General features: G+C 42.8%; 1 protein-coding gene across 1 annotated transcript in view; it reads left to right on the plus strand.

The window, feature by feature from the left end:
* The window catches only part of LOC145411644 (uncharacterized), a 67,350-nt gene that overhangs the window by 18,553 nt on the left and 23,701 nt on the right, over positions 1 to 25,096 (plus strand). Inside the window, exon 2 of the mRNA XM_080281650.1 lies at positions 22,899 to 23,115. Within this exon, the coding sequence (XP_080137776.1) occupies positions 22,899 to 23,115 (217 nt within the window). The remainder of the gene's footprint in view (positions 1 to 22,898; positions 23,116 to 25,096) is intronic.

Below are 25,096 nucleotides of genomic sequence, written 5' to 3' on the forward strand. Positions count from 1 at the left end.
GAATTGGTATGTTTGTGAATCAGGCTGTTACTGCCAACACGTGCATCCAGATAACGAATGGGAGTGAAGGTGCAGTGATTCTGTACCCCCTACATCACACTTCTTTGAGGTACCCACAGAGGGACGAGTAAACAGAGAGTGGGGTACACCACATGCGTGACCACAGCTAAAAATACGTAGCAAAGAACGTCATGACCAACTAATAAGCTGATGACGCAGTGGAGTGACGAGAGCAGTGCCTCATTGTTGTTGGCTGACTCACCTTCTGCCTGATTCCTTTTCCGACTATTTACCTGACTGACTGATTGACTGACCGCGTACCTTGTTTTTATTTTATTTTATTTTTTTTTTTGACCGACCACCTGTGCTCCCCTTTGGGCTAAGATACTAATAAATGTGTGTGTGTGGATGAGTAAATTGGGAGTGTGTCGTCCTGTCTCGGCTGCCCCCCTTTCATTGGGGGAAGCAGCCTAGGTATGTAGATAGACCTGTGTACCGTGCTGACTGCCTATACAACTGATCGACAGTGTACTTTCTTGACTGACTTACTGACTGACAATTGTGTACCTTACTGACTGACTCACTGTAACTGACTGAATGTTCTTGTCTGACGTACTAACTGACCAGCTGTGTACTTTACTGACTGACTTATTGTAACCGACTGACTGACTGACTGTCCGACTGCGTGTCTTGCTAATTGACTGAAAGACCGTGTACCTAACAAACTGTGTGCCAGAGTAAGTGACTGTGACCGTGCTGGGGGAGTGATGAAGGAGGAGGCAAGAAGACGTGACTGGTGTGGGAAGCCATATTACCAGAAAGGAAGGGGTAGGCGGTAGGGGGGAGACAGGCAGGGAAGTCACCAACGGAGACGTGGCAAGCACAGTTATCAGTAATACAGGGAGTAAGTTTTTGTAGATGATGCATTAAGACAAGTGAAAATGTTGGGTGCGAGAGAAACACAGGTTAGAGTTTGTATTCTTTGTTTTCCCTAATGTTTCGGGCTTCACAGAACCCAACTTCAGAGAGTTTGATCAAGAAGTGATAGAGCCGAGACCTTTATATCCCTGAAAATTCCGTCCCCCATTCTCGTGTGTCTGCCTGATTGGCTACTACTAGGAAAATTCCGTCGTGCCACCCCACTCCCTATTACGACAAAAGTGCTATCCATGCAGTATACCTACATAGGCCGAGAAAATCCGTGTACATTTTTTACACAGATGTGAGCTGCTTCCAGCATTTTTCTCATTTGTTTATTCAGATCTCTTTCATTGACTGCAGCTTCTTCCCATTTGGGCAAAGGATTGTGCTGATCTATGTGTAACGCTAGGGAATTAGATATTCTGTGACAGTGTCTGCTTGATGTTCTACTGTCCTTGTATCTGTTCCTAGCCCTGTTTCCCCTATGTTTGTTTTAGAGCATCCAGTGCATGGTATGCTGTGTACTATTTTTTTTTTTTTTTTTTTTTTTTTTTTTTTTACGTCCTGAGGATGCTGCGGTCCTAAGGCTTGCTTTCTGTAAGTAGTTGTCGATAGCCTAAGCTTTGGCTGAGTTGGGTACAGATACATATCGTGTACTTTCATCTTTTGATTGAACACTGGCATTATCTCTTTTCCTTTTAATGATATCAGTTGCTTTTCTTTTTAGTTTTAACAACATGCCTTTCGGATAGTGTAGCATCTTTAAGGCTTCTATTATGTACCTAATCTCATCTTCTATGAACTCATTACTGCAAATTCTGTGTGTCCATAGGAAAATCCTATGACAACTCCAGACTTAGTCCTTGCGTTGTGTGCAGAGACACAGTGGATAAAGTCATCTTTGTCGGTTGGTTTACGGTACACAGAGTATTACCTCCCTTGTCTGTTCTCCATGTAAGTATCTAAGGATGGGCGTTTTATCTGTTTCTCTTCTTCTGCCGTGAGCTTTATGTCATCATTCATGCTGTTTAACATTCTTATTTTATTTATATATTGGTATCCTTAGGCACAATTACCAAGGCATCGTCCACATATCTGTACCAAGTTGCACCTCTACCTATGATTCTCTTATAGCAGTCGGCCTCTAAAGCTTCGATATATAGGCAAGCCTTGACGGCAGAAAGAGGCGAGCCCATAGTTAGACCCTTTCCATTGAAAAAAAAAAAAAAAAAATTATCCGAATTCATCACACACATTTTGATATTAGTTCGATGTAGCCAGATCTTGGTAATGGTAGCTTCTCATCTCGGGTGTTGCCCACTGCAGTTTGTACTGCCTGCAAGGCCCCTTCTATCGGTGAGTTGGTGCTGAGTGATTTTACGTCGAAGCTTGCCATTTTCTCATTCAGACGTGGACTTTTGCATGCTTATTCTCTTCTTAGTCTTGTTCCACTCTGCATTGCCCATCTTCACTTACTTTGCTATTCCCGTCCTGACCCACCACCCATCACCATCCAAGGCCGTCCCACCAACGCTTTAATGTCTGTCTCACTCATTTTTGCCGCTCTTCCTCTCCCTCACATCGAACCTCGAAGACCAGTCTGTAGCTTGAACCCTCCCACCGCCAGCGCACCCCTCGCACGACGCCCATTTATAAACTGTGTACTTGTCCCATGCTGCCCAACCATCCATCATTACACACTGTCTGCCATAATTGTTTTTACCCACCTTGCTCATTATATGCTTCTCCAGCAGCCGACGTACAACGTCATCTTCTCGGAGTATACTTCCCTTATCGTGCTTCTTAATTCGCCACCATCCCCGCCCGTCCAGTCCGTTCTTCTGAGCCCATCTCACTGAACATCTTGAGCCTACATTAAAAAAAATATCTCACCGACGGAACTCATATTGACGCACCCTTCATGGGCGTATTCTATAGCGATGTGTATCGATTAAAACTGTTCTGATGAATGTGCAGGAGCGTGAATCGACGTAACATAAATGAAATTGAGCTGAAGGACCTGACAGAACTTGAAATGGGGGTGATAGGCCTGGATGGATTTAATACCCTGAGACTCCTATGACTCACTCAGCTTATTAAAATCATCCGCCGTTACCTGGAATAAAATACTTGTGTTACCTCCCACCTGCAGACATTCCAGCACTAGCAGGGAAGTAACACCTTCATACTCACTTCACGCGCAGGGCAATACAACACCTCGATTGGATCACTACATTGCAACCCCTCCTTCCCGACATCCACTCATCAGTAGTGTCGTTAAATAGAGCTGGTCGAGTTCACCTAGCTTGTTATAGGTCAGGACATCACCAGCCCTCATCAGCTATCAGCCAAAATTCAGATTGGGTGGAATGACAGAGGACCGTGTCGTGCTTGTAAAATAGGCCTAAACAACATAGCACTCATAATGGAGCACTGCACAGCACATGCCACACTGAGACGCGCACATAACATCAACGGTGTAAAGAAACCATGGGACGACCCCATAGGGGCAGTTGCTTACCTGCTGTCGACGGGTCTGTTGGGCCAGGCTTGAGCGTGGTTGAACAACAACAACAACAACAGCTTGTGTTGTTCCAACCAAGAAAAGGTTAAAGGTGACAGCATTAAAGCTCTCTGGCTTCTTTGACTCCTGTGAATGAAATTATCTGGCATTAGCTAGAACAGAATACACAGGTCACACAAAGACAGAGGTCGAACTTTGACGCTACCCTGCGACCTTTGCCTCTGACCTATTGTTCTCAAAATCGACTCCCTTCGTTCATGCCCTACCCTGAACATTTTCACCAAGTTTGGTCTGAATTTGATAAACACTTTAAGTTGGCCTTGTTAGGCCAAAATTTGACCCATCCCTGTGACCTTTACCTTTGATCAATATTTGTACAAGACATTAGGCCAACCATTGCCTAACTCAACTCTTCCACCAAATTAGGTTAAAGTCAGATGGAAATTGCATGAGATAGTTTATTCACGGACACAGACAGACACATGTCGAGCAAAACCAAACATCTGCTCTCGCTTCACGGGCGCGGATGTAAATATGAAATACGTCATCGGTTGGAAGAGGTTGAGGGCCTGAATGGACCTGAGGTGCCCTGAATTTACCACTGGATTAATTTGTCCTACATAGGTCACTGTCTATTTATGTATCTATAGCCAGATGCCTTCATTCCCGTAAGGGGTGGCTAAAACAAATCGCTTCCGTGTTGCAGTGTCCTCAGCCATTTGACTGCCCTCCCTCAAGCTCGCATCTCCCTCTCTTTATATATATATATATATATATATATATATATATATATATATATATATATATATATATATATATATATATATATATATATATATATATATATATATACTGTAAGTCTGAAAGATCATAATGAATTGATCCTTCAGTTATCTGTTATTCGTTATAAAGTTAAACTGTTTGTTTGTCTGTATGCATGCATGTATGTCTGCCAGTGCCTGACTGTCTATCTTTGTTAATCTGTCTGTCTGTCTGCCAGGGTCTGTGTCTGAAGTATGTGTCGCTATGTGTTATGTGTGTGTGTGAGTGTGTCTGTCTGCGCTGTTACTGTCTGTGTATCTCTTTCCCTGTGTCTCTGTCTGTCTGCCTGTGTGTTTTTGTATTTTTCCTATGGCTGTGTATGTGCCTGTCCATCTTTCTCTCTGTCAATCTTTATCTACCTTTGTGTCTGTCAGTCAGCCTGTTTATCCTTGTCCACTACTTATTTGTCTGTCTGTCTGCCTGGCTGTCTCTCTGTCTATCAGTGGAAAACAAGATGAACAGCTTAAAAGTAAAGTTGGGCCGCCCCCGTAAGGCATTTCTTCTTCTTCCAACAAGGTGCACTTGCTCACTTACCCTACCCTACCTTCCTCCCTCCCATCCTCCCTTTCCCTATCTTCCCCCCCTCCCATCCTCCCTTTCCCTGGCTTCCCCCCTCCCATCCTCCTTACCTCTCATCTCCTCCCCATCCCCCTTCCCCTTCCCTCCAACAGGTGTTCCCTCCCTCATTTGTCCAGCCTAGAAGTGTGAAAATTGGGGTCAGTGTGTCACCTCCCTCCCTCCCTCCCTCCCTCCCTCCCTTCGTATGTGTTCCTTGTCTCCCTTTCTCCTTCCCTTCTCCTTCTTCTTTTCTCTGTGTTTCGTCCCTCCCTACAAACGTCTCTCCCTCTCTCCTCCCTTCCTATCTCTCTCCATTCATCTCCCCCTTCCATTGTTTTCCCCTTCTTCTTTCCCTACGTCTTTCCTTCTCGCTTTCTATCTGTCTCCCTTTCGCCCCCTCCATCCTTTTTTTTTTTCTCTCTCTCTCTCTCTATCCTTTTCTTCTTTCCTACCTTAACGTTCCCTCTCTTCCCAAACTCTCCCACTCTCTTAGTTTTCCTTTCTTGTCTCCCCTTCTTCCATCCCCCCCTCTCTCTCTCTCTCTCTCTCTCTCTCTCTCTGCCTGCCTCCTTTCTTCCCCATAGCTTCATCCTTGTTCGTATTACCAAACCTCTGAGTAAATATCCACACCGCGTCTATCGTACAGTGAGTGGACCCCTATCATCCAGTTTCAGGACCTCTCACGACTGAACAAAATCGTCTGGTGTAGGGACATAAGAAATTCCTGGTTGTAATGATAGTAGAGAAAGGATTACTGGAGATTTATTTTTTTGAGCCTTTGATTGCTTGGATTTATGGCAGCAACGAAATATTCTGGTGTTATTCTGAATCAAACACCTCGATACACCAACCACAGCCAGAGTTACAGGCCTTGACCATTTTTTTCTTTTTTTTTTTAGGCGGGCAAATAACCGTGTGTGTGTGTGTGTGTGTGTGTGTGTGTGTGTGTGTGTGTGTAAAACCTTTCACTGATGTAACACTGCAGCTGTAACAATGAGGGGTTTCGTTCCTGAACCTTTTATGTGCCTCTTTAATTTACAAGCTCCCGACCAGGGGATAGTTCACCCTCTCATGGTCGAAACAACTCACGTATTCTATTCTTGATAACGCCATATGATTGAAATTCAGCTAATAGTGGGACATAGGAGCCTGAGAGTGTTAAGAAGCATATAATAAAGTGGTTACAATCAGTCATAATCCATCCTTCACTCATTTCTTATTTCTTTCTTCTCTCCTTCCTTCCTTCACTCCGAGGACCTTTCCTTCCTTTTTCTTCTTTACTTCCCTTTCTTTCACCCCCATGGCCTTTCTCCCTGCCGTTCTTACTTAGCTCTGCCTTTCCCTCTAATACATCCCTTTCATTTCCCTTCCCTGCCTTCTCCCTTCCTCCTTTTCCCCATCCCTGCTTTTTCTCCCTCCCTCTCCGCCTCTCTTCTTTACATCTCTTCCTTGACCTCCCTTTACCACCTTCATTTTTTTCATCCCTCCCTCTCTCCTCCGATTTATCTCCCTTTCCTCCGTAATCTTCCTCCCTTTCCTACCCCCCCCTCTCCTTCCTTCCCTCTTTCTATATCTCCTTCTCTTCTCCTCCTACGCCCCCCTTCCTCCCTCCCTCTCATCCCCCTTCCTTCCCTCTCTGCATCCCTTCATACCTCCCCCCCCCCGGCATTGTTTCATGTTTTCTCCCATCCAAACAAAGCCGCGTGTCTCACCTAACCTTACACCATTCTCTCTCTCTCTCTCTCTCTCTCTCTCTCTCTCTCTCTCTCTCTCTCTCTCTCTCTCTCTCTCTCTCTCTCTCCACGTTACACCATACTTCTGCCTCCTCCCTTCCTTCACTTCATTCCTCCTTCCTTCACTTCATTCCTCCTTCCTTCACTTCATTCCTCCTTCCTTCCTCCCTTCCTCTCACCTCACCTTGCACCATACTTTCTCTCCCTGCGGTGTCTGGTTACATGAGTTAGTTGCGTTCGTGAGACCGTCCCTACTTCCTTACATCATTTTCACCACATTGTGTAATTTCTTTGTGTGTGTGTGTGTGTGTGTGTGTGTGTGTGTGTGTTAGTGAGGTGGTGATTGCCAAGCGTTTAGGCTCCATTGCTTCCCTCCCTCGCACCCCCTCCACTCCTTCTTGCACTCTGCTTTCCCGTCTCCCTCCTTCACCCCTTGTTATCTTCCTACTCCCCCTCCTTCCGTGTCATCTCCCTCCTCGCCCCCTCCTTCCCCTCCCTCTCATACACTCCACCCTTCCCTCACCTGACTTTCACCTATTCTTTCGCCCTCGCCATCTTGTCTCTCACTTCTCTGTCTCTTAATCTCACTCCCTCAGTCATCTCTCTTACTTCTTCCCTCAACCTTCTCTTTCTCTCTCACTTCTCCATCCTTCACCACCTCTTTCACACCCTATAACTCCCGTCTCTCTGCCATCCTCTCTCTGTCTCCTCCCTCACACCCTTCCTAACCCTCCCTCACCCTTCTCCCTCACACCCTTCCCTCTCTCACACCCACTCTCACTTCCCCCTCATTTTGCCCCAGCTTTCTCAACCCCCTGCATCAGTCCCCCTCCCTTAACCCCCCTGGGCGTAGCGAATGCGTAGGGATGTGGAGTGCAGTGTGTGTGTGTGTGTGTGTGTGTGTGTGTGTGTGTGTGTGACCGTTATAAAGTCAACACGTCTTGCCCTAGTGGCTGTTGTCTGAGTTGGCTGAGTGTAGTCATGCTGTACGAGTAGGCTACATATCACTCCCCATCACCTCAACACTCTCCCTTCCTCACCCTCTCCTCTTTTTCACCTTCCCTTACTCCCTGTCTCTTTTTCCTTCTCCTTTCCTTCCTACCTCTCTTTTTCCTTCTGTCTTCATGCCCTCTCTTTCTCACCCCATTCCTTCACATTCCTGCCAACCCTTCGTACAGTTCCCTCACTCTGTCTTGTCTCAACCGCCCCTCCTCATCACCACCACGTATGGAGTGCAGTGTGGCGCCCGTTATAGAGCCAGCATATCATGTCTCAGTGGTTGTGGTCAGAGGCGGCGGAGTAAAGTCATGTTTTGGCTATATATCAACCAACATCACCTCAACACTATTAGATATCTACTAGATCTACTTAATACTTATCAGCATCACTTAATATCACCTCAGCATCTTGTAACAGCCCTTTCTACTGTAGGTTCACTTGATATTACTCAGCGCCACTCCAACTTGTATTATCCACTTTTAGTCCAATGACCATCACTCCACATCCTTTATTATGCTCCTGTTAATATCGCTCAAGTTCTCGCCAATATTCCTCCACCACTTTACGGTGTGTCATGATTGAGGTCATAACAGTTCCTTTCCTGGTATGATTCTGATGTTACTTAGGAGTATATATAAAGAAGGTAAAGAGTATGTATGTGAGAATGGTTAGTGTGTTGTGAGAAGAAGATTATTGTGTTATGAGAGGAAGATTAGTGTGTTATGGAAGGAAGGAGTTTTACCCAGTAGGGACTAAAAAATCTGTAATTGCTTGATGAGGCCGCATATCAGAGGATGCGGCGACAGATAATCAATATATGGACAGATAATTGATGAAGATAGCTATTTCATATTTCAGTGTTCTCTCAGTTTGATCAGAATTGTCTGGTGTTTGAAAGAATATAACAAACTTGATCTGTGACGGGCCATGAAACCGTCAAGTCGAGGTTAAAGAAATGTCCCTAGTGAACAGAGGAGTGGTGGGATAGGCTGGCGTGGTGGAGGGTGGTGGGGCAGAGACAGGAAAGTATACCCTGTGAAAGTGGGTGTTGTAGGATTAATGGTTTGAATGAAGTGAAGGTTTATTTCAAAATATCCTCCAACAATGAAAGTATCGGGGAGAAATGGGCGGGATGAGCTGGACTCGTGGAGGTGGGGGGAGGCCATAAGAGTATACACTGTGAAAATGGGTGCTTTAGGGTGTATGGTTTGAATGCACTGAAAATTTTTTTTTTTTTCCAACAACAAGCATACGATGGCATTGCTCTCACATTTTGCCGTATAGACACTTATCAGGATTTGTGAGATCTAGATAGAAATGAGTGTAAAAATATTGTTTGATATTATTATGATACCTGGGTTTCTTCACCCTGACATTTCTTACTGATTACGCCAACTTCTCGCCCCTTCCCCCACCATCCTCATCAACACTGCTCCCACAGCAACTCCTCCTCCACCACCCAGAACAGGCTTTTCCCCACTACCCATATAAACCCCACTTCCCATCACCACCCACATCAACTCCTCTCCCGGCACCACTCACATCAACCCCTTCCCCACCAACATCCACATCAACCTTTCCCCCTCCATCACTCACATCAAATCTCCCCTCTCCACCACCATCCACACGAACCCTTCCACCACCCACACCAGCCCCTCCCTTCACCACCCACATCAACCCCTTCTTTCACCACCCACATCAACCCCTTCTCCCACACAGCCTTTCCTCACCATCACCTTCTCCACCTCATCACCCTCCCCCCTCCCCTTACCAATGCATAATCCCCTCCAACTATTTTCCTCTCTTCGCCACCCCCAACCCACCTCCCTCCCCACCCACTTTCTCTCTGTCCTCACTTTCCACAACAAAAATCGGGTGGGATACTCACCTTGCGTTCAGTCACCCACCAGACGTAAAGGGCGGAGGTTGTCAGCCGCTGTCTTCCTTCACCATCCGCGATTGTAACTTTTAAGAATAGGTTTGTCGCTTGAATTAAATTGTGTAACGTGCCTAAGCTGAACACTAAATAGCATAAAGAAACAAATTGAAGCCATCATGAAATTGATTGAAATGAATGAGGAACTTTAAGACTCATTCTCTGTCTAGCTTACGATTAAGAAAACGAAAGCAAACATACGGTATTGCAGTGACAGAAGGAGACTATTAGTGCTATCAAAAAAAAAAAAAAGTAAGAAAAGAAATAGAAAGTCAAGAAAGAGGAGGAGGAAATTCCTGAAACAGGAGGAGGGAGGAGGAAGATTGCATCCTGTCAGAACTCCCAAGAACTGTGACGTCACGGACCAAGGACACACAGGTAGGATAATAACAACCTTCGTATGTATGCTGTTGTTATTGTTGTACCTGTTGTGGTATTCGTATCCCTCCAGGTATGGCTTCCTTTGCACTGAATAAAGATTGGAAAATATGGTCTTACCCTACTGTACGAATGTGCATAAAATAACGTTAGGCTTTAAAAAGTACTTTTCTTAACCATACTTAGCATTTCAATTTTGATTCCTCATCTTTATTACGATCATACAACCACCAGAGTATTTTACTGAACTTAAACTAGGCTGTTCAGACCTGACGGGTGCGATACGGGCTTCATTAATCCCTTCAAATGCGGGTTCTCTTCTCAGTTGAATATAATCGCCTGGAGACAGTAGAAATAAACTAATACAAGACGTCAGCGGATTAAAGGGATTACACCGTATGTTTGTTGAGAATACAGCGAAGCACTTGAAAATCAAATGTAACTTTTTGGGGAGAAGGAGTTTTCTTCACCAAAATGAAACTGATTGGAAGTGGCCATGATAATATACCTGAAACCTTGCCATATAAGTATTAACCCGTACAGAACGATTTTTTTCCCTTTTATTCTTGCTGTCCCGTGATGGTATTAGTTTAGGAGTCTTTTCGAAATGAAGGAGCTAAACACAGTCTCCTTAAATCTCGTCATAAGTTAGGCACACTCCTGTCGTAAGTAAAATTGTCTAGGTGAGATAAGTGTAAAATGTAAGTCATCTGATATCCATTGTAAAAATTCAAGTGAAGTTTTTTTTTCTCCAGAGGGTCAGTGGGTGCATGAATCAGCAGTAGAATACTTTAGCTTATTGAATTGATTTGCTTTGTACAAATTAACCTGTGTGTGTGTGTGTGTGTGTGTGTGTGAGAGAGAGAGAGAGAGAGAGAGAGAGAGAGAGAGAGAGAGAGAGAGAGTTGATCTGGCTGAGCAAGGTCGAGAGAAACCACAGAAGCCAGATGAAAGAAATTAATCATAAGAGAAAGTACGAGATATTTGTGAAACCCACGCCAAAACACATTCTTTTTAAAAATTCACTAAACCCTGGCTCTGATAATATGCAGAGAGAGAGAGAGAGAGAGAGGAAAGTATATTAGATGCATGTATGTTTTTGTTGGTGTATAATTGTTATCTCTTTGTCTGGATACCGTATGAGGAAATTATTAATACAGCCTCTCACAGTATGCAGCGTTAGGAAGTAGATAGAGATGAGTTGATGAATAGATAAAACACATTACTTCTTTCACTACTATCACTTTTTTATTTATTTCATTTATTTATTTATTTTTGCTGTGTCCAGAGGCCTTTATTAAACTTTGGATTGATTTTTCGTACTTGTGGGGTTAGATATGGTCATTATTAACCTTTGCACTACGCTGGGAAGTCTCCATAGCGCAATAAAGTAGTCTGACGTTAACTAGAACAAAATAAAAAGATGTTGAGGGGCTGAAGGAATTAATAGACAGATAGAACATGCCTTTTTTCACATGATTGCAGTGAGTTGATATGTTAACCCTTTCAACTCGAGGAAGTAGTTTTTATATTATTCTTTGCTACCTCCAGACGATTTTATTCAGCCTAGGAGAGCCTTTCAGAGCTGGAGGGCTTAGACGTAACCTTCCTTAGCCCCCTTCACTGCTAGGGCGGTCTCTTCAGCTGACTAAAATCGTCTGGCAGCGTCATGATTAATAGTGACCCTCCTCTCTCTCTCTCTCTCTCTCTGGTAGAAAGTGTAAATTGAGAAAAGAGTCTACTGGCACACACACCCACACCCTGCAGTACTGACCGAGTTTTCTCATTCCCCTGACTCTCTCTAATCTTTAAAGCCTCTCTCTCTTTTATCATGTCCCGATCATTTTCTTACAGTTACCTCAACTTTTTTTCTCTTTCATTCTTTCTTTCTTTCTTTCTTTTGTCACTTAACCTATTGTGCCATGTGACGTATTTCTGTATTCTGTTCTTCCTGTTTCCAGCGTTAATGAAGATTGCATGTAACCCCGTCATTCTGAAAAAAAGCCTCGCCAAAGCTGAACATGATCGTCAGAATTTAGTAAGAATGAAATAGTAATAATGTTGCCTGGCTTTTACCCCATTTATTTGTCTCTCTTCTTAAATTTACCTTTTGAATTAGGTGAGATATTTTAATGGTGTATTCTTGCTACCCTCAGATAAGTGTGATCAATTTGGCGAGATATTTTGGAAGGGAGAGGTAATGAGGGCAATGTCTTACCCCTCTAGTTTGTAAAGTCTCCTGGGCCAATTTAAATATTCCAGAGGTAGCAGACATAAAGAATACATACTTGGATTGTTCATGTGGTGGTCCCAGGGTCATTTAAACTATGCACCCGGTTGACTGAAGGCCTAAGCTATCCTCTCCTGCAGTCTACCCTCCTCCTTTCAGGGCATAGGGACGTAAGTAAGGGATGTTTGTATAACCGGGGAGTTGAGCCGCCTGGTTATATAGGTGCCACCACGTGAAGGCGTCCCATTCAAGCACCACGTAATTACTGTAGTTAAACGGAGTGAAATGAGACTAGCAGTATTTTTACCATACAATCGTGACTGTGCATCGTATTCTAAGCAGTATTCAAGATTTCGAAACATATTTCTAAACGAGTTATTCTGCACATTACACCTCAGTTTGGTTTCGTATGGTATTGATGGAATCTGCGGTGATATTACAAAGATATAAATTACCAGACAAGAAAGTTCAGTTGAAATATACAAAACAAATCGCTATAGAGGAGGTGCAACGAAATATCCCATGCCATTTTGAATACGGGCCTGTTACCGAAAGATTAATGCTATCCACACACCCCTCGTATAGAAAAAAACAACAACAAGCGATTTTTGTCTAATGAATTGTTTGTATTATTTCAGTTGCGTGACCGTTTTTTTTGTTATATTTAAATCCCCAGACGATTTTCTGAAGCTTAGGAGAGTTTTTAGAACTGGAGGGGTTAGATGCAGCCTTCATTAACACCCCTGCTTTCTGAGTTGACTAAAACCGTCTGGAGATAGCAAGGGTAATCTTAAATGGACATCAGCGGAAGAAGTGGATTGGAGGTGCCGACTCGCATTGCTCATCTCATTTGCTGTACACGTCTGTCATTTATTCTCTCTCTCTCTCTCTCTCTCTCTCTCTCTCTCTCTCTCTCTCTCTCTCTCTCAAACCAGTCGAATCCAGTGACGACATTAAGCCCTGTTCTCGTTGACTTGGCGTACTTAGTAACACCTCTTCCTTGGCGATTTATTTCACGTATTACACCTTGGCATTGTTTTGTGTCCCCTCTATATCGTTTTCACTCCACCTCTAGATAGTCTTCCGTATTTTCTTTTTGCAATATTTAGACTATTTCTTTTGGCTTAGGTGATACTTTTCGAACCAGAGGGAGTAAGTAAAAATAGGCTTCAGTTACCCCGTCCTCACGAAAAGCCCCGCCAAATCTGAGTAGCATAATTTAACTGTAACGGGAACGAAAGGTTAAAATAATAATAATAATAATGAAAATAGTAATAATAATAATAATAATAATAATAATAATAATCCATCCATCCGTCATCTAATCCAATGTTGCCCCATGAGGAACGTAGGACATAATGATAATAATAATTATTTAATATTAATAGTAATAATAATAATAATAATAATAATAATAATAATAATAACATTTAGAAGGTTAATATCAATATAGTTGACATCAGTGGCACAGATGACGTATTATTTATTTTATTCTCGCCCTCGCCAGACTTTTTTTTTTTTTTTTTTAATTCAAATTACGGCCGACCTCTTGGTTGTGAAGGGGTTCCTGAGGGCCATATATAACCCCACTACGAATAGTCACGCCAAAGCTGGATACAATCTTCTGGTGGTGGCAGTATAGAGTAAAATATGCGTAATCGGGGTGAAGTGATTAAGGAGTAAAATGCAAACTAAATCCCCGCAGAGATGTGTTACAAAATCAATATCATGCCGTGCCCAACCAGCGGCCGGCCTGTACCTACCTCTTCCCTAGTTCAAGCCAGTATACCCTATCGTGTGTTTTATAGACAGTGGTATCCAAATTTGAGCCGGTAAGATATGTTTTACCTACTTTCCATCCGTTCATATCTTTTTTTCTTTTTTCTTCTTTTTTTGACCGTAGAGGCCCAACGCTTGATTACCCAGTTCCGGCATTTATGGCAAGGGTGATCAGCCGCACTTGCCATTCAATGACATTATGTGAGCAAGGAATCCCAACCAGCCTCAGAGGGAAGCCCTTACAGGCTTCATCCGGCTGGAGCCCCTTAACCCACTGGACCACCGGACGATAGGTGGCTAAATACTTGCCACTTAGCGCGGTAAATGATTTCCTGGGGTACAGGAAACCATTTGGCTTGTCACTCAGTGTAAATTAACCTGATAACTGTTCTTCATCAAGCGAATGGATGATGGGCGTCCCCACCTGCCATAAGCACACATTCATCATTATTTTTTATGGTCATTTGTTGGTTGGGCTTCCCACCACCTCACTCGATGTAGGTGACTCGGCACACACCGACAAGCCAAATGGTTTTCCGTAACCCAGTTACCACCATTTACTACGTTGGATGGTAACCATATAACCAAATGACATCTAGTGGCCTAGTAGATTAAGGTGATCCAACTGTATGGTGCCAGTGAGGGTCTGTATCCGGGGGTTGGTTGGGGTATATTCCTTACATAATGTTACACAGGGACGAGCGAGGCTATACCTCATACCAATTAATCTGACCAGGCATGTATGGCAACACTGTTCCTGCCGAGATTCTGATTGGCTGGAGGTGTTTGTTCGATTTCGTTGTTGCTAAAACTGATACTCTCTTTAATATCAGATGTGATACTGAGTTTGTCGACAATACAATCGTCAAAAGCAATAAGAAATCCGTTATATACTGAACAACAATGAAATTTTCGTAGGAAGGTAGAGATATGAGTCAACAAAGTATTATAATAGTCCAAGTCAAGGTCAGCATTCGAACAATTCCTTTAAATCTCCGACACTCCGTAATATAACTGAAAATTAAGGAAACCTGCTTAATCTAAGCGTTGGTATAACACGCATTTAAATTATAAGATCAGTCCGCACCCTTGAATCGTGCCACAACTTTGAGTAATTAAAAATTCTAATGAAAAGACGAGTTCTGCGGGGAGGGAGGTTTGAAAAAATTGCGAAAATCAAAGTAGGCTAAAGAAAAACTATTTCATTATATCTCCTCATTATCACAGTATGGACTGATCTTAAAATTTAAATGTGTTATACCAACGCTTAGATTAGGCAGGTTTCCTTAATTTTCTGTTATATTACGGAGTGTCGGAGATTTAAAGGAGTTGTTCGAATACTGACCTTGACTTGGACTTTTTTAATACTTTGTTGAGTCATATTTCTATCTTCCTACGAAAATTTCATTGTTGTTAAGTATATAACGGATTTCTTATTGCTTTTCACGATTGTATTGTCGACAAACTCAGTATCACATCTGATAATAAAGAAGGTATCAGTTTTAGCAACAACGAAATCTAACAAACACCTCCAGCCAATCAGAATCTCGGCGGGAACAGTGTTGCCATACATGCCTGGCCAGATTAATTGGTATGAGGTATAGTCGCCTTTGCCTTAAATGTCGGGATTGAGTAGCCCAGCCCCGGATCCCTACGCTCCTGACGAGACAGAAAAGGATTGGATGATACCTGTACAGATAGATATAAACAAGGACTGTGATTCAGTCAGTGAATAACAGCTAGGAGTGTCACAGGTAGTGAGTGGCTCTGCCCTTGGACAAGTTCCAGTGCTCTTGACTTTTACTCGCATGCAGCCCGACAAGACCTACTGAATAACAAGTTGGTCTGTGCAGGCTGAGCACCCCTGTCTTAAGGTGGTATTCTGAGTGAATCATGAAGAGTTCCTAACCCCTCTTCCTTAGCGATTTAATCTGCCTACAGCAAGTTCAGTCCACGCCTTTATATTAATGGGGCAAATTATATCAAACTTAAAACGACATATGACATCCAAGACAATGTTTAATTTGTAAAATAAACCGCTAAGGAAAAAGTGCCACGAATTCTCCTATGCATCTTAGAATACGGCCTATAAGCTGACGAGAATACGGTACATTATTCCTTTAAGCCTTTCAGTACGGTAATGTATTCTTTTCTTGCTACAAACTGACGGAAATAGCAAGAATGAATATGTCTTTGCACAGTAGCAGTAGTAGTAGTAGTTGTATTATTATTATTATTATTATTATTATTATTATTATTATTGTTATTATTATTATTATTAGTATTATTATTGTTATTATTATTATTATTATTATTATTATTATTACAGTCGTTCGTAGTAGTTCGTAGTAGTAGTAGTAGTATATGAGGGGTTGATGCATGATTTTCTTTAACATAGGCAATACCTCTTGTAAGGAAGACGTCGGTGAAGGCCACATATAACTCCTGCACTTCAAAAAGCCTCCCCTAAGCTGAATAAAATCGTCTGTATAGTGTAAGATTTTGAAAAGGCGCCAAACCAGAGGAGAGGGTAAGCTGAGTGAAATCATCTGCTAAGAGTAAAAAGAATGTGAGTAATATAACGTGAATCAAAGCGGGAACACACAAAGGCATTTTGGACGAGACTTGGGTGGCGGTGAGGTTATTATAGGTCAGAGGTCAAGGTCAGTGGGATTAGAGGGCAGATAGCTAGGTTATTTCTCTCTCTCTCTCTCTCTCTCTCTCTCTCTCTCTCTCTCTCTCACACACACACACACACACACACACACACACATTCATATGCAGTTCATATGCTTCACACCCACGCATACATGCATACACAAGCATAAGCACGAGAGACAAACAGACAGCCAAGAAGACAAACATAGGTGATCAGAGGGCAGATAAACATATATTTTATAGATAGATATAGATAGATAGATAGATAGACAGATGTATATCGAGACAGGCAGACAGAGAGGGCAAAACGACAGACAGACAGGTAACAGAAAGAGATAGGCAGACAAAGAGAGATTAAAGGGATGAGTGAAAGGACAAAAGATGGAATGTAACAACCATGAGAGAGAGAGAGAGAGAGAGAGCGGAAGCAGACGTCAAACTGCCTTTAGTCCACCACCACCACCACGCCCAGCCACACCCACCCACCCCCGCCCACATCCGCACACGCATAGTATAGGTCACCCCAGACTCACCCATTCTCTCTCTCTCTCTCTCTCTCTCTCTCACACACACACACACACACACACACACACACACACACACACACACACACACACACACACACACACACACACATCACGTCTATTCAGCCAGATCCTGATTCACTGCCATTGCCCCTAATCAGCCAAGTCACTCACATTCACCCCAGCTTACCACCATTTGCCCAACACCACTCACATTCACTCAAATTCATCCACACCCACACTCACGCACGTCTTCCAGATTCACTCACATACTCCCCAGACATACCCATATACACTCACCCACCCAGACTATTGCACATTCACACAGACTCACCCATATCCACCTAGACTCACCCACACCCGCACTGATTCATGTAAACCTACTCATGTTTATTGTGAGTTACCCATATTATCTCAGAGTTATATAATTAATAAAGGACTGAAATTATAAAATGAAATAAGAATAACTTGGTTTATCCACTCTTGTTATAATGTGGCCCAAAAAAGTGGCTCTAAAAGATGCCGATGCCATTTTTGTTTTATGTGTCCGACTCTAGGCTTAGACGTGATAGCCCCGTTCCCTTAGGCCCAGCAGTCTTCCTACGTGCCACACACTTTCACATTTTCACAACTTCGACACTAACATCCACAGTTCATATTTTATCCATGCCAGCGTTGTCCCATTTAGGATTCGCGGACTGGTATTAGCTGGGGTGTTTTTATGTCGGTGGGACGTGTCGAAAGTCAGTAAAGCCTGTTTCAACGACAAACTGTTCCCTTCTCCAGCCTGAAATCGAACTCGCATCATTTTTGACAACAGACGACCTTTTTAATCACTCAGCCACCACTTTGTTGCTACCAGGAGTCTTGCTGAGTGTTTTCTTCGTCAAACTTCATCGTCCTATGGGCAGTGTGATTTCCAGTTCATGAGAATTCCAGTACATAGTCGTCTCATCCATTCAGACACCGTACCAGCAATTTTACTTCTACCTCTTTTCCGCTCATATGTCATTGTTGATGTTTCCTTCTCATTTGAAGCTAAACTACTTGCCCAGAATTATGCCTCTTATTGTCTGAATGATTCTGATGCTGTTCCATGATCTCCCCTCTCTGTCTTCCGCATGTGTAATGGTAAACTACCTCAAAAAAGAGTACTTTCTGCCTTCTTTTGCCTCAGTACTAATAAAGCATATGGTTCTGGTGTACGTACGATCTGAATGGAGTTGCTACTGTTGTTCTCGAGTAATGTGCTTACATGATGACACACTGCTAAGGCAGACTCTTCGTCTTTGTCAGCTTACACCTTTCTTTCTTACTGAAAGTTGGCTTTGATTCATGATGTTTAAACCGTGCCCAGCCCACTGACTATCGGCCAATTTCCGTATTCTCTTGTATTTCCAGTGTCATTTAGTTTGCCATAATGGAGAAGATTTTAAGGCACTTAGCCAATAAACTTGTTCCTGAGTGTCAGTATCGATTCAGTCAGGGACTCTCCACTGGCGATCCTTTTACATTTATTTAATATTCTTGGCTAGCCACATTGCGGTGTAGCCTCTATTTTTGCTCTAGACATCTCAATGCCTTCACCGAATCTGGCCCAGATTTTTAACGAAACTTTCTCTTTGTTTTTGTCTAATCTTTGGCTTCTTGTTCATTTCAAGTCGTACTATATATAGCTGTTTTTGTAGATGACGACTGATCTTCTACAGCCATTAATCCTGGTGTTCCTAAAGTTTCTATCCTTTCTCCGACTCACTTTCCTTAATTCTTTTCCAACCGTCTGGCCCTTACCTCTAGCCTTATCCACTCATACGCTAATGATTCCAGCCTTCATTTCTCCACCCGCATCTCGCAGCGTCCGTGAGAAAAATCATAACAGCAATCACGGGATGAAACCATAGCACACACGGCTGCTAATTTCTCCATCGGAGGTGACTGAAGCAAAAGAAACCATGACGCCTTTATCATCGTCATCATCATCATTATCGTCATCGTCATCCCGCCTCTTTTTCCCACCTGCAGAAAACAAGGAAATTGAAAAACATTGACAGTGGGAGAACTAATCAACAGTGGTGCTATTGTTTTTGTGATGCCTCAGAACAATATCTCAGCCCGCCGCAATCGTTCACATGACTCTCCTCTTACCTTCAGAAAGACACAGCTCGGGCCTTCATCATTCTCTCTCTCTCTCTCTCTCTCATGATTTATTTTGGAGGGTTCTCATTACCTCCCTCGTGAAATCGGCTTCCCAGCGGTTAATTAGACTGAAGTGGTGTCATGCTTTCTTTAAGCCTGCAACATTACTTCATCTGTACATGGGCCTGGTTTTTCATCTGTATGGAGGTGTATGGAGGAGAACTTTCACGTGTGTGTGTGTGTGTGTGTGTGTGTGTGTGTGTGTGTGTGTGTGTGTTTGTGTGTGTGTAATGTTACCACTGTTTCAGTGGTCATCGCAGCCATTCTGAACTCTGCTTGCATTCCTTCCGCATTACTGCGTCCACTTTGTGCCTAGCTTGCCACACATACTCACTATTTTTTTTTTTTCTGGTTCTCTGTTACAAGAAGGAAAATTGTATTTTCAGTCCTTATTTTTCCAAGTGGTCAGCTGTGGAACTGTCTTCCCCGGTCTACCTTTCCCTTTGCGTACGACATTTAGTTTTTTAGCCTCTTTGCTGTCATGACTTTTTTTCTGCTTTCGTCAAACGAGTTTATTCATCCTTAGGTTAACCCTTCGTAATGAAGGGGTTGAAAAAGACTCAATATAATTCCCCTGTTCTGAAAATTATCTCCTCAACGGAGAAAAAAATAATCGTGGGATAACAAGAATAAAGTGCTGAACGGGCTGCATACCCGTATTTCTGTTCTGTATGCGTATTCGTCTCACCACTGGGAACCTTCAACCAGGAACGACACTTGCCCCATTGCAAAACCAAACATAGATTTTTCTCGAAAATATGGTCAATGTGTTTCCCAGGCAAAATTACTTCCATAGTTCCAAAGTTTTCAAACCTATCCTATCGCACTAGGGCTGCTTGGCTGAGGTGGCTGGCTCTGGTATTGAGACGAATACCCATGCAGAACGGAAATATATGAACGGGCTACACACATTGCGTCCAGGCATCTCCAGATGATCGGAACTTCATTTTTACCTTTTTTTTTTCTTTCTTTCTTTTTCCAACTTTTCGAGGCGGCAACATTTTCGTGCCTAGCTGGCCTTTGAATCTTTCTTTTCCGCATTACAGAAATAACCCACATTCTTCCAGACTCACATAGATTCACTCACTCACCCACATCCACCCACACACACCACATTCAACCACACACCCTCATTCGCCTCCACACCTATACTCAGCTCACCCCCCACACATTCGCCCCCACACACACATCACCCACCCCCACAGACACATTCACCCCCCCACACACACATTCACCACCCACACACACACATTCACCCCCCCACACACACACACGCTCACACACTCAACCAGCCTCACGCGCACATTTACTTAAACTCAGCCACAATCATCAAGGTCCACCTACATTCACCAAGCTACTCCACATCCACCCAGACTCACCCATATTTGCTTAAGCACACCAACATTTGCTGTGCTTGGTGCAAATGCTATATAGAATTCACTGATTATGAGAGGGTTCGACACCGACGCAAATTTACCGTTACCCTGTTTATTCAGGGGAGATCAAGCCAACCCATTCCTGAACATTGCAGAGGATTTATTGTGGTGCGCTCAGATTAATGGGGTAGAAAAGAATTTCCCAGCAGTTAAGCAGTTAACAGCAGAGCACTCAAGAAGAGCTGAGCGGAAAGCCCATCACAGATTAAATTAATGTCAGGGAACAAACCTTTACTTCCTCCAGCATGCGATCACACATGTCTCAGAGGAATGTCAAAATTTCTGTGACATGATCCTGCAGAGGGAAATATTTTAAGAAGTGAGGGAAGCCTACACGAATTATACTTGACCCACTACCTTCACCGTGCGAGTCCTGGAAACCACTGACAACTGAACACTATTACTTCAGCAAACTGTTGCCGAACATCACATCTGCCGTGAGGCGACTGGCAGTATCACGAAATCCACAATATTTATACCGCAACAGGAGAAGGCCACGTCAGGCAACCAGGCACCGAGGATGCTGGTCCTGCCACAGGCTCAATCACTCCAATTTTTTGACACAGGAACAACTACACAGGTGACACATATCATGCTGTATGTCATTTTTGGTTGGGGAGTTGACAGTGGATGTTTGGGTAAGGTGTTCAGCATGAGACATCTGTTATGACTAGGGCACTAAGAGTAACGATATCACTACTAAGGTTTACACCTGTGGTGTGAGTTACATGCGTGTTCTGTTGTTGCTGCCACCTACAAAAGCAACACCTGTGACGTGTGTTATGACCATCCATCATTGAAACTCCTGATGACACCCGTGACGAATGTTTTGGGTACACGATATAATGATGGATCCTCTCTCGGCATTCACCCAGCGCCTTCTCATATACATACATACATACACACACACATATACTGTATATATATATATATATATATATATATATATATATATATATATATATATATATATATATATATATATACAGTATATAAAACTCAACATTCATCATGACCCACCAACAATCACACAGATTCGTCCGGTCCCAGGTATACATTCATCTGATATCCGACTCATCCACCCAGACTCACCCCTATATTGGAGTGAGGCGGGCACCTCCACAAATCACTGTATCCTGTGTACCCAGTAATTACCTGTGTTGTGTAACTCACCGGTATGTAGGAGGCGTAGCGAGGTTGTATAGAGTACATGCCTACCACATTCACACTACACCGGCTGCCAGAGCAACCTACTACAACCACTACTGGTACAGTACACCCATTCTTACCACAGCTACCGCCATTGCACCAGTGTTACCACAACCACTAATACTACAGCCATTCTTACAACAGCTGCCACTGTGATTATCATTGCCACAAATATTATCATTACTATTATTTCCATAACCACAATTACTACTATTACCACAACCACTGCCACCACAACCATTACCACATTTACTACTTCGACAAGTAACACAACAACTACACCACCATAACTAACATACCATAACCACTGCAAGGCCAGTACTACCACACACTCACTGTGGTAACTATCATGCTAACCACCGGTACCACGGCTAACAAAATTACCACCAGCCAATTATTATTCTCTCTCTCTCTCTCTCTCTCTCTCTCTCTCTCTGTTTTATATATATATATATATATATATATATATATATATATATATATATATATATATATATGTGTGTGTGTGTGTGTGTGTGTATATATACATATATACAGTATATGGATCTATCTTTCCCACCGCTGCAACCACCACCATCCAGACTACAAAAATTATTTCTAACCAATTATCCCCCACAAGTACCACAATTCCCATGTTAGAGTTAGGAAGAAACACGTCCCTGTCTATCTGTCTGCTTCTCAGTAACTGTCTGTCAGTGTCTGTCTATCTGTCTGTCGCTTTATTATATACTGTATGTTTATCTGTATGTCCATTTATCTGTGAATCTACCTGCCCATTTATCAGTAAGTCCATCCATCCATCCATCCATTCCTTTCTCTCCTTAAACAACTGACTCTTCATCCATCCATATATCTATCCATCGATCCATCCATCCGTCTGTCCACCTGTCAATTTATCTACCATCAACATATTTTCTTCACCGCCACAGCAACCACTACCCAAGCCACTATATCCACCAAAATCTCCACCAATAAATCCTCTCTCTCCCCCACAGCTGTCCAGAACTAACAGAACTACCACAACTACCACCATGACGATGTTTCCGCCACGAAGAGGCCCCTCCCTGTCTACCACAATCGCCCGGGTGTGGTGTGTGGTGAATGTGGTAGGCGTAGTGGTGGTGGTAGCATCCAGTACCCCCCCGGCCACCACCAGGAGCACCACCAGTATCAACGACATCGAGAGTTACGTGAAGAAGCTCGAGTATGAAGGTTAGCGGAAGTTTGCCCATATTCCTTTCACGTAACTTGGCCCAGATTTTCATCCATTTGCGGCTTATTTTACGTTGCTCGGTGGCAGAATGAGACGATGCTACGGATGTTTATAGTACTTCTTCGTGACTAGCGTTATATTCTAGTATTAAAATGTTTTGCTATAGCTGAGCATTGTAGATGGAAAGGCGGCAATTTTAAGTTAAGTTAGAGGAGTATAGATTCGAAGACATAAGAGGCAATTGGAGATTTTTTGATAATACCACCAAGGGCGTAGGCATGTCACCTGCCCCAAAATGTTCAGAATTACTGTTATCTAACCTCAGCCTCCTATACCTCTCAAGTGATTGGCAATTTACACCGTCTCTATACAGTAAGTTGTAAACATACCAGAAAGTTAACGGGAAAGTCATTCACCAAAATAGGTTTAATCATTGACAGATGTATTAATAGAATAACGTAAAAGTGTTATTGCACCTTGAAATGCATCACCCGTGTGCATTTACCTTCGATTTAGCTGTTCTGCTGAGAGGAACAATTTGGAACTAGTAATGATATAAAATTATTTTGATAGACTGATATGAAAGGTTTTTAGTGACATTAGTAACAGAAAAGGCTTTACGTGTAAGGCTTTGAAGCAAGGAGGTTGGGATACTTAACTGACATACTTAGTGTCGTTATAAAGTTTTGAGAAAGGGATGAAGGCCTGAATGCTTGTTGGGATGGACAGGATCCAGAAATATGAGATACTAAAAGAAGAGTATGATGAAGAGACCCCCCCCCACTTTTTTTTTTTCTATTCTTGCAATCTGTTGACGGATCTTTCCAGTTCAGGACAGACTTTTCGTACTGGAGGAGTTAGATAAAGTTTTATATATATATATATATATATATATATATATATATATATATATATATATATATATATATATATATATGTATGTATGTATGTATGTATGTATATATATAATCTTTTTATTACTAAATGTCCTTCCCAAGCTCTGTCAGAATCGTCTGGTACAATCAGGAATATCCTGACCCTACAAATGACGTTCTCGGTCTGAAGATGTTGAAGTTCCAGCTAGCCTCGAGGGCTCTTGTAGTAGGCGTATGTACAGTCAAAGAAGTAACTATCTTCCCATTTCCGTCTGAAGATAAATTCACAACCGGCGAAGTACAATGAAAACCCTGTCTCTGTTGGTGCGTGTTTCAGATGGTTGGATATTTCTGCTGTGTATTCTTCAAACTTTGGGAAAGTACTTGCGTCCCTCTGTGTAAAGTCGTGGACATAATAACGATACACCTCATTACCATAAATAACGAGAGAGTGGGTCGCATTGCATGTGCCAAGAGAGGCATCGTAGCACCTCGTCCCTAGTGATTTATTCTGCATTACACCTCAGTATTCTCTCGCAAATTATTGTTGAGGAACTATGTCGAAGTTGAAACGATAAGTAACATACAAGAGAATGTTAAGGTACAAGACACAAAATAAATCACGTAGAAAGAGGTGTTACTTAGAATACACTCCAGTGAACAATGACTTTCGAAAACCAGTAATGCGAGTTTAGGAACCTAACACACTTGTTCAGAATACCATGTAAGAGTTTCATAATTGTTCGACGTTAAACTGAATCCATATTTTTGTCCGCAGTTGTACCTGCTTGCTGTTATATGTTGACTCAGGCTACTTTTAATTTTCTTACCTGTATTTCTATCTCTCGCCTTCCTCTTTCTTCCCTCCCTTTCTTTTCTCTCTTTCCTATAATCTCTCTCCTCTCGTCTCCTCCCTCTCTTTCCTTCCCCTACCCCGCTCTCTCTCTCTCTCTCTCTCTCTCACACACACACACACACACACACACACACACTCCCCATTCTTTCCTTGCCTTTCTGTCCTTCGCTCTCCCCTTTTGATTCTTCCGTACTAGACTGTAACTTTTTTGTCTCCTCCCTTCCCGTCTCTCTCTCTCTCTCTCTCTCT

The sequence above is a fragment of the Coenobita brevimanus genome, chromosome 90 (assembly GCF_032717465.1).
Source record: "Coenobita brevimanus isolate Jiangsu-jjx chromosome 90, ASM3271746v2, whole genome shotgun sequence".
NCBI lineage: Eukaryota > Metazoa > Arthropoda > Malacostraca > Decapoda > Coenobitidae > Coenobita > Coenobita brevimanus.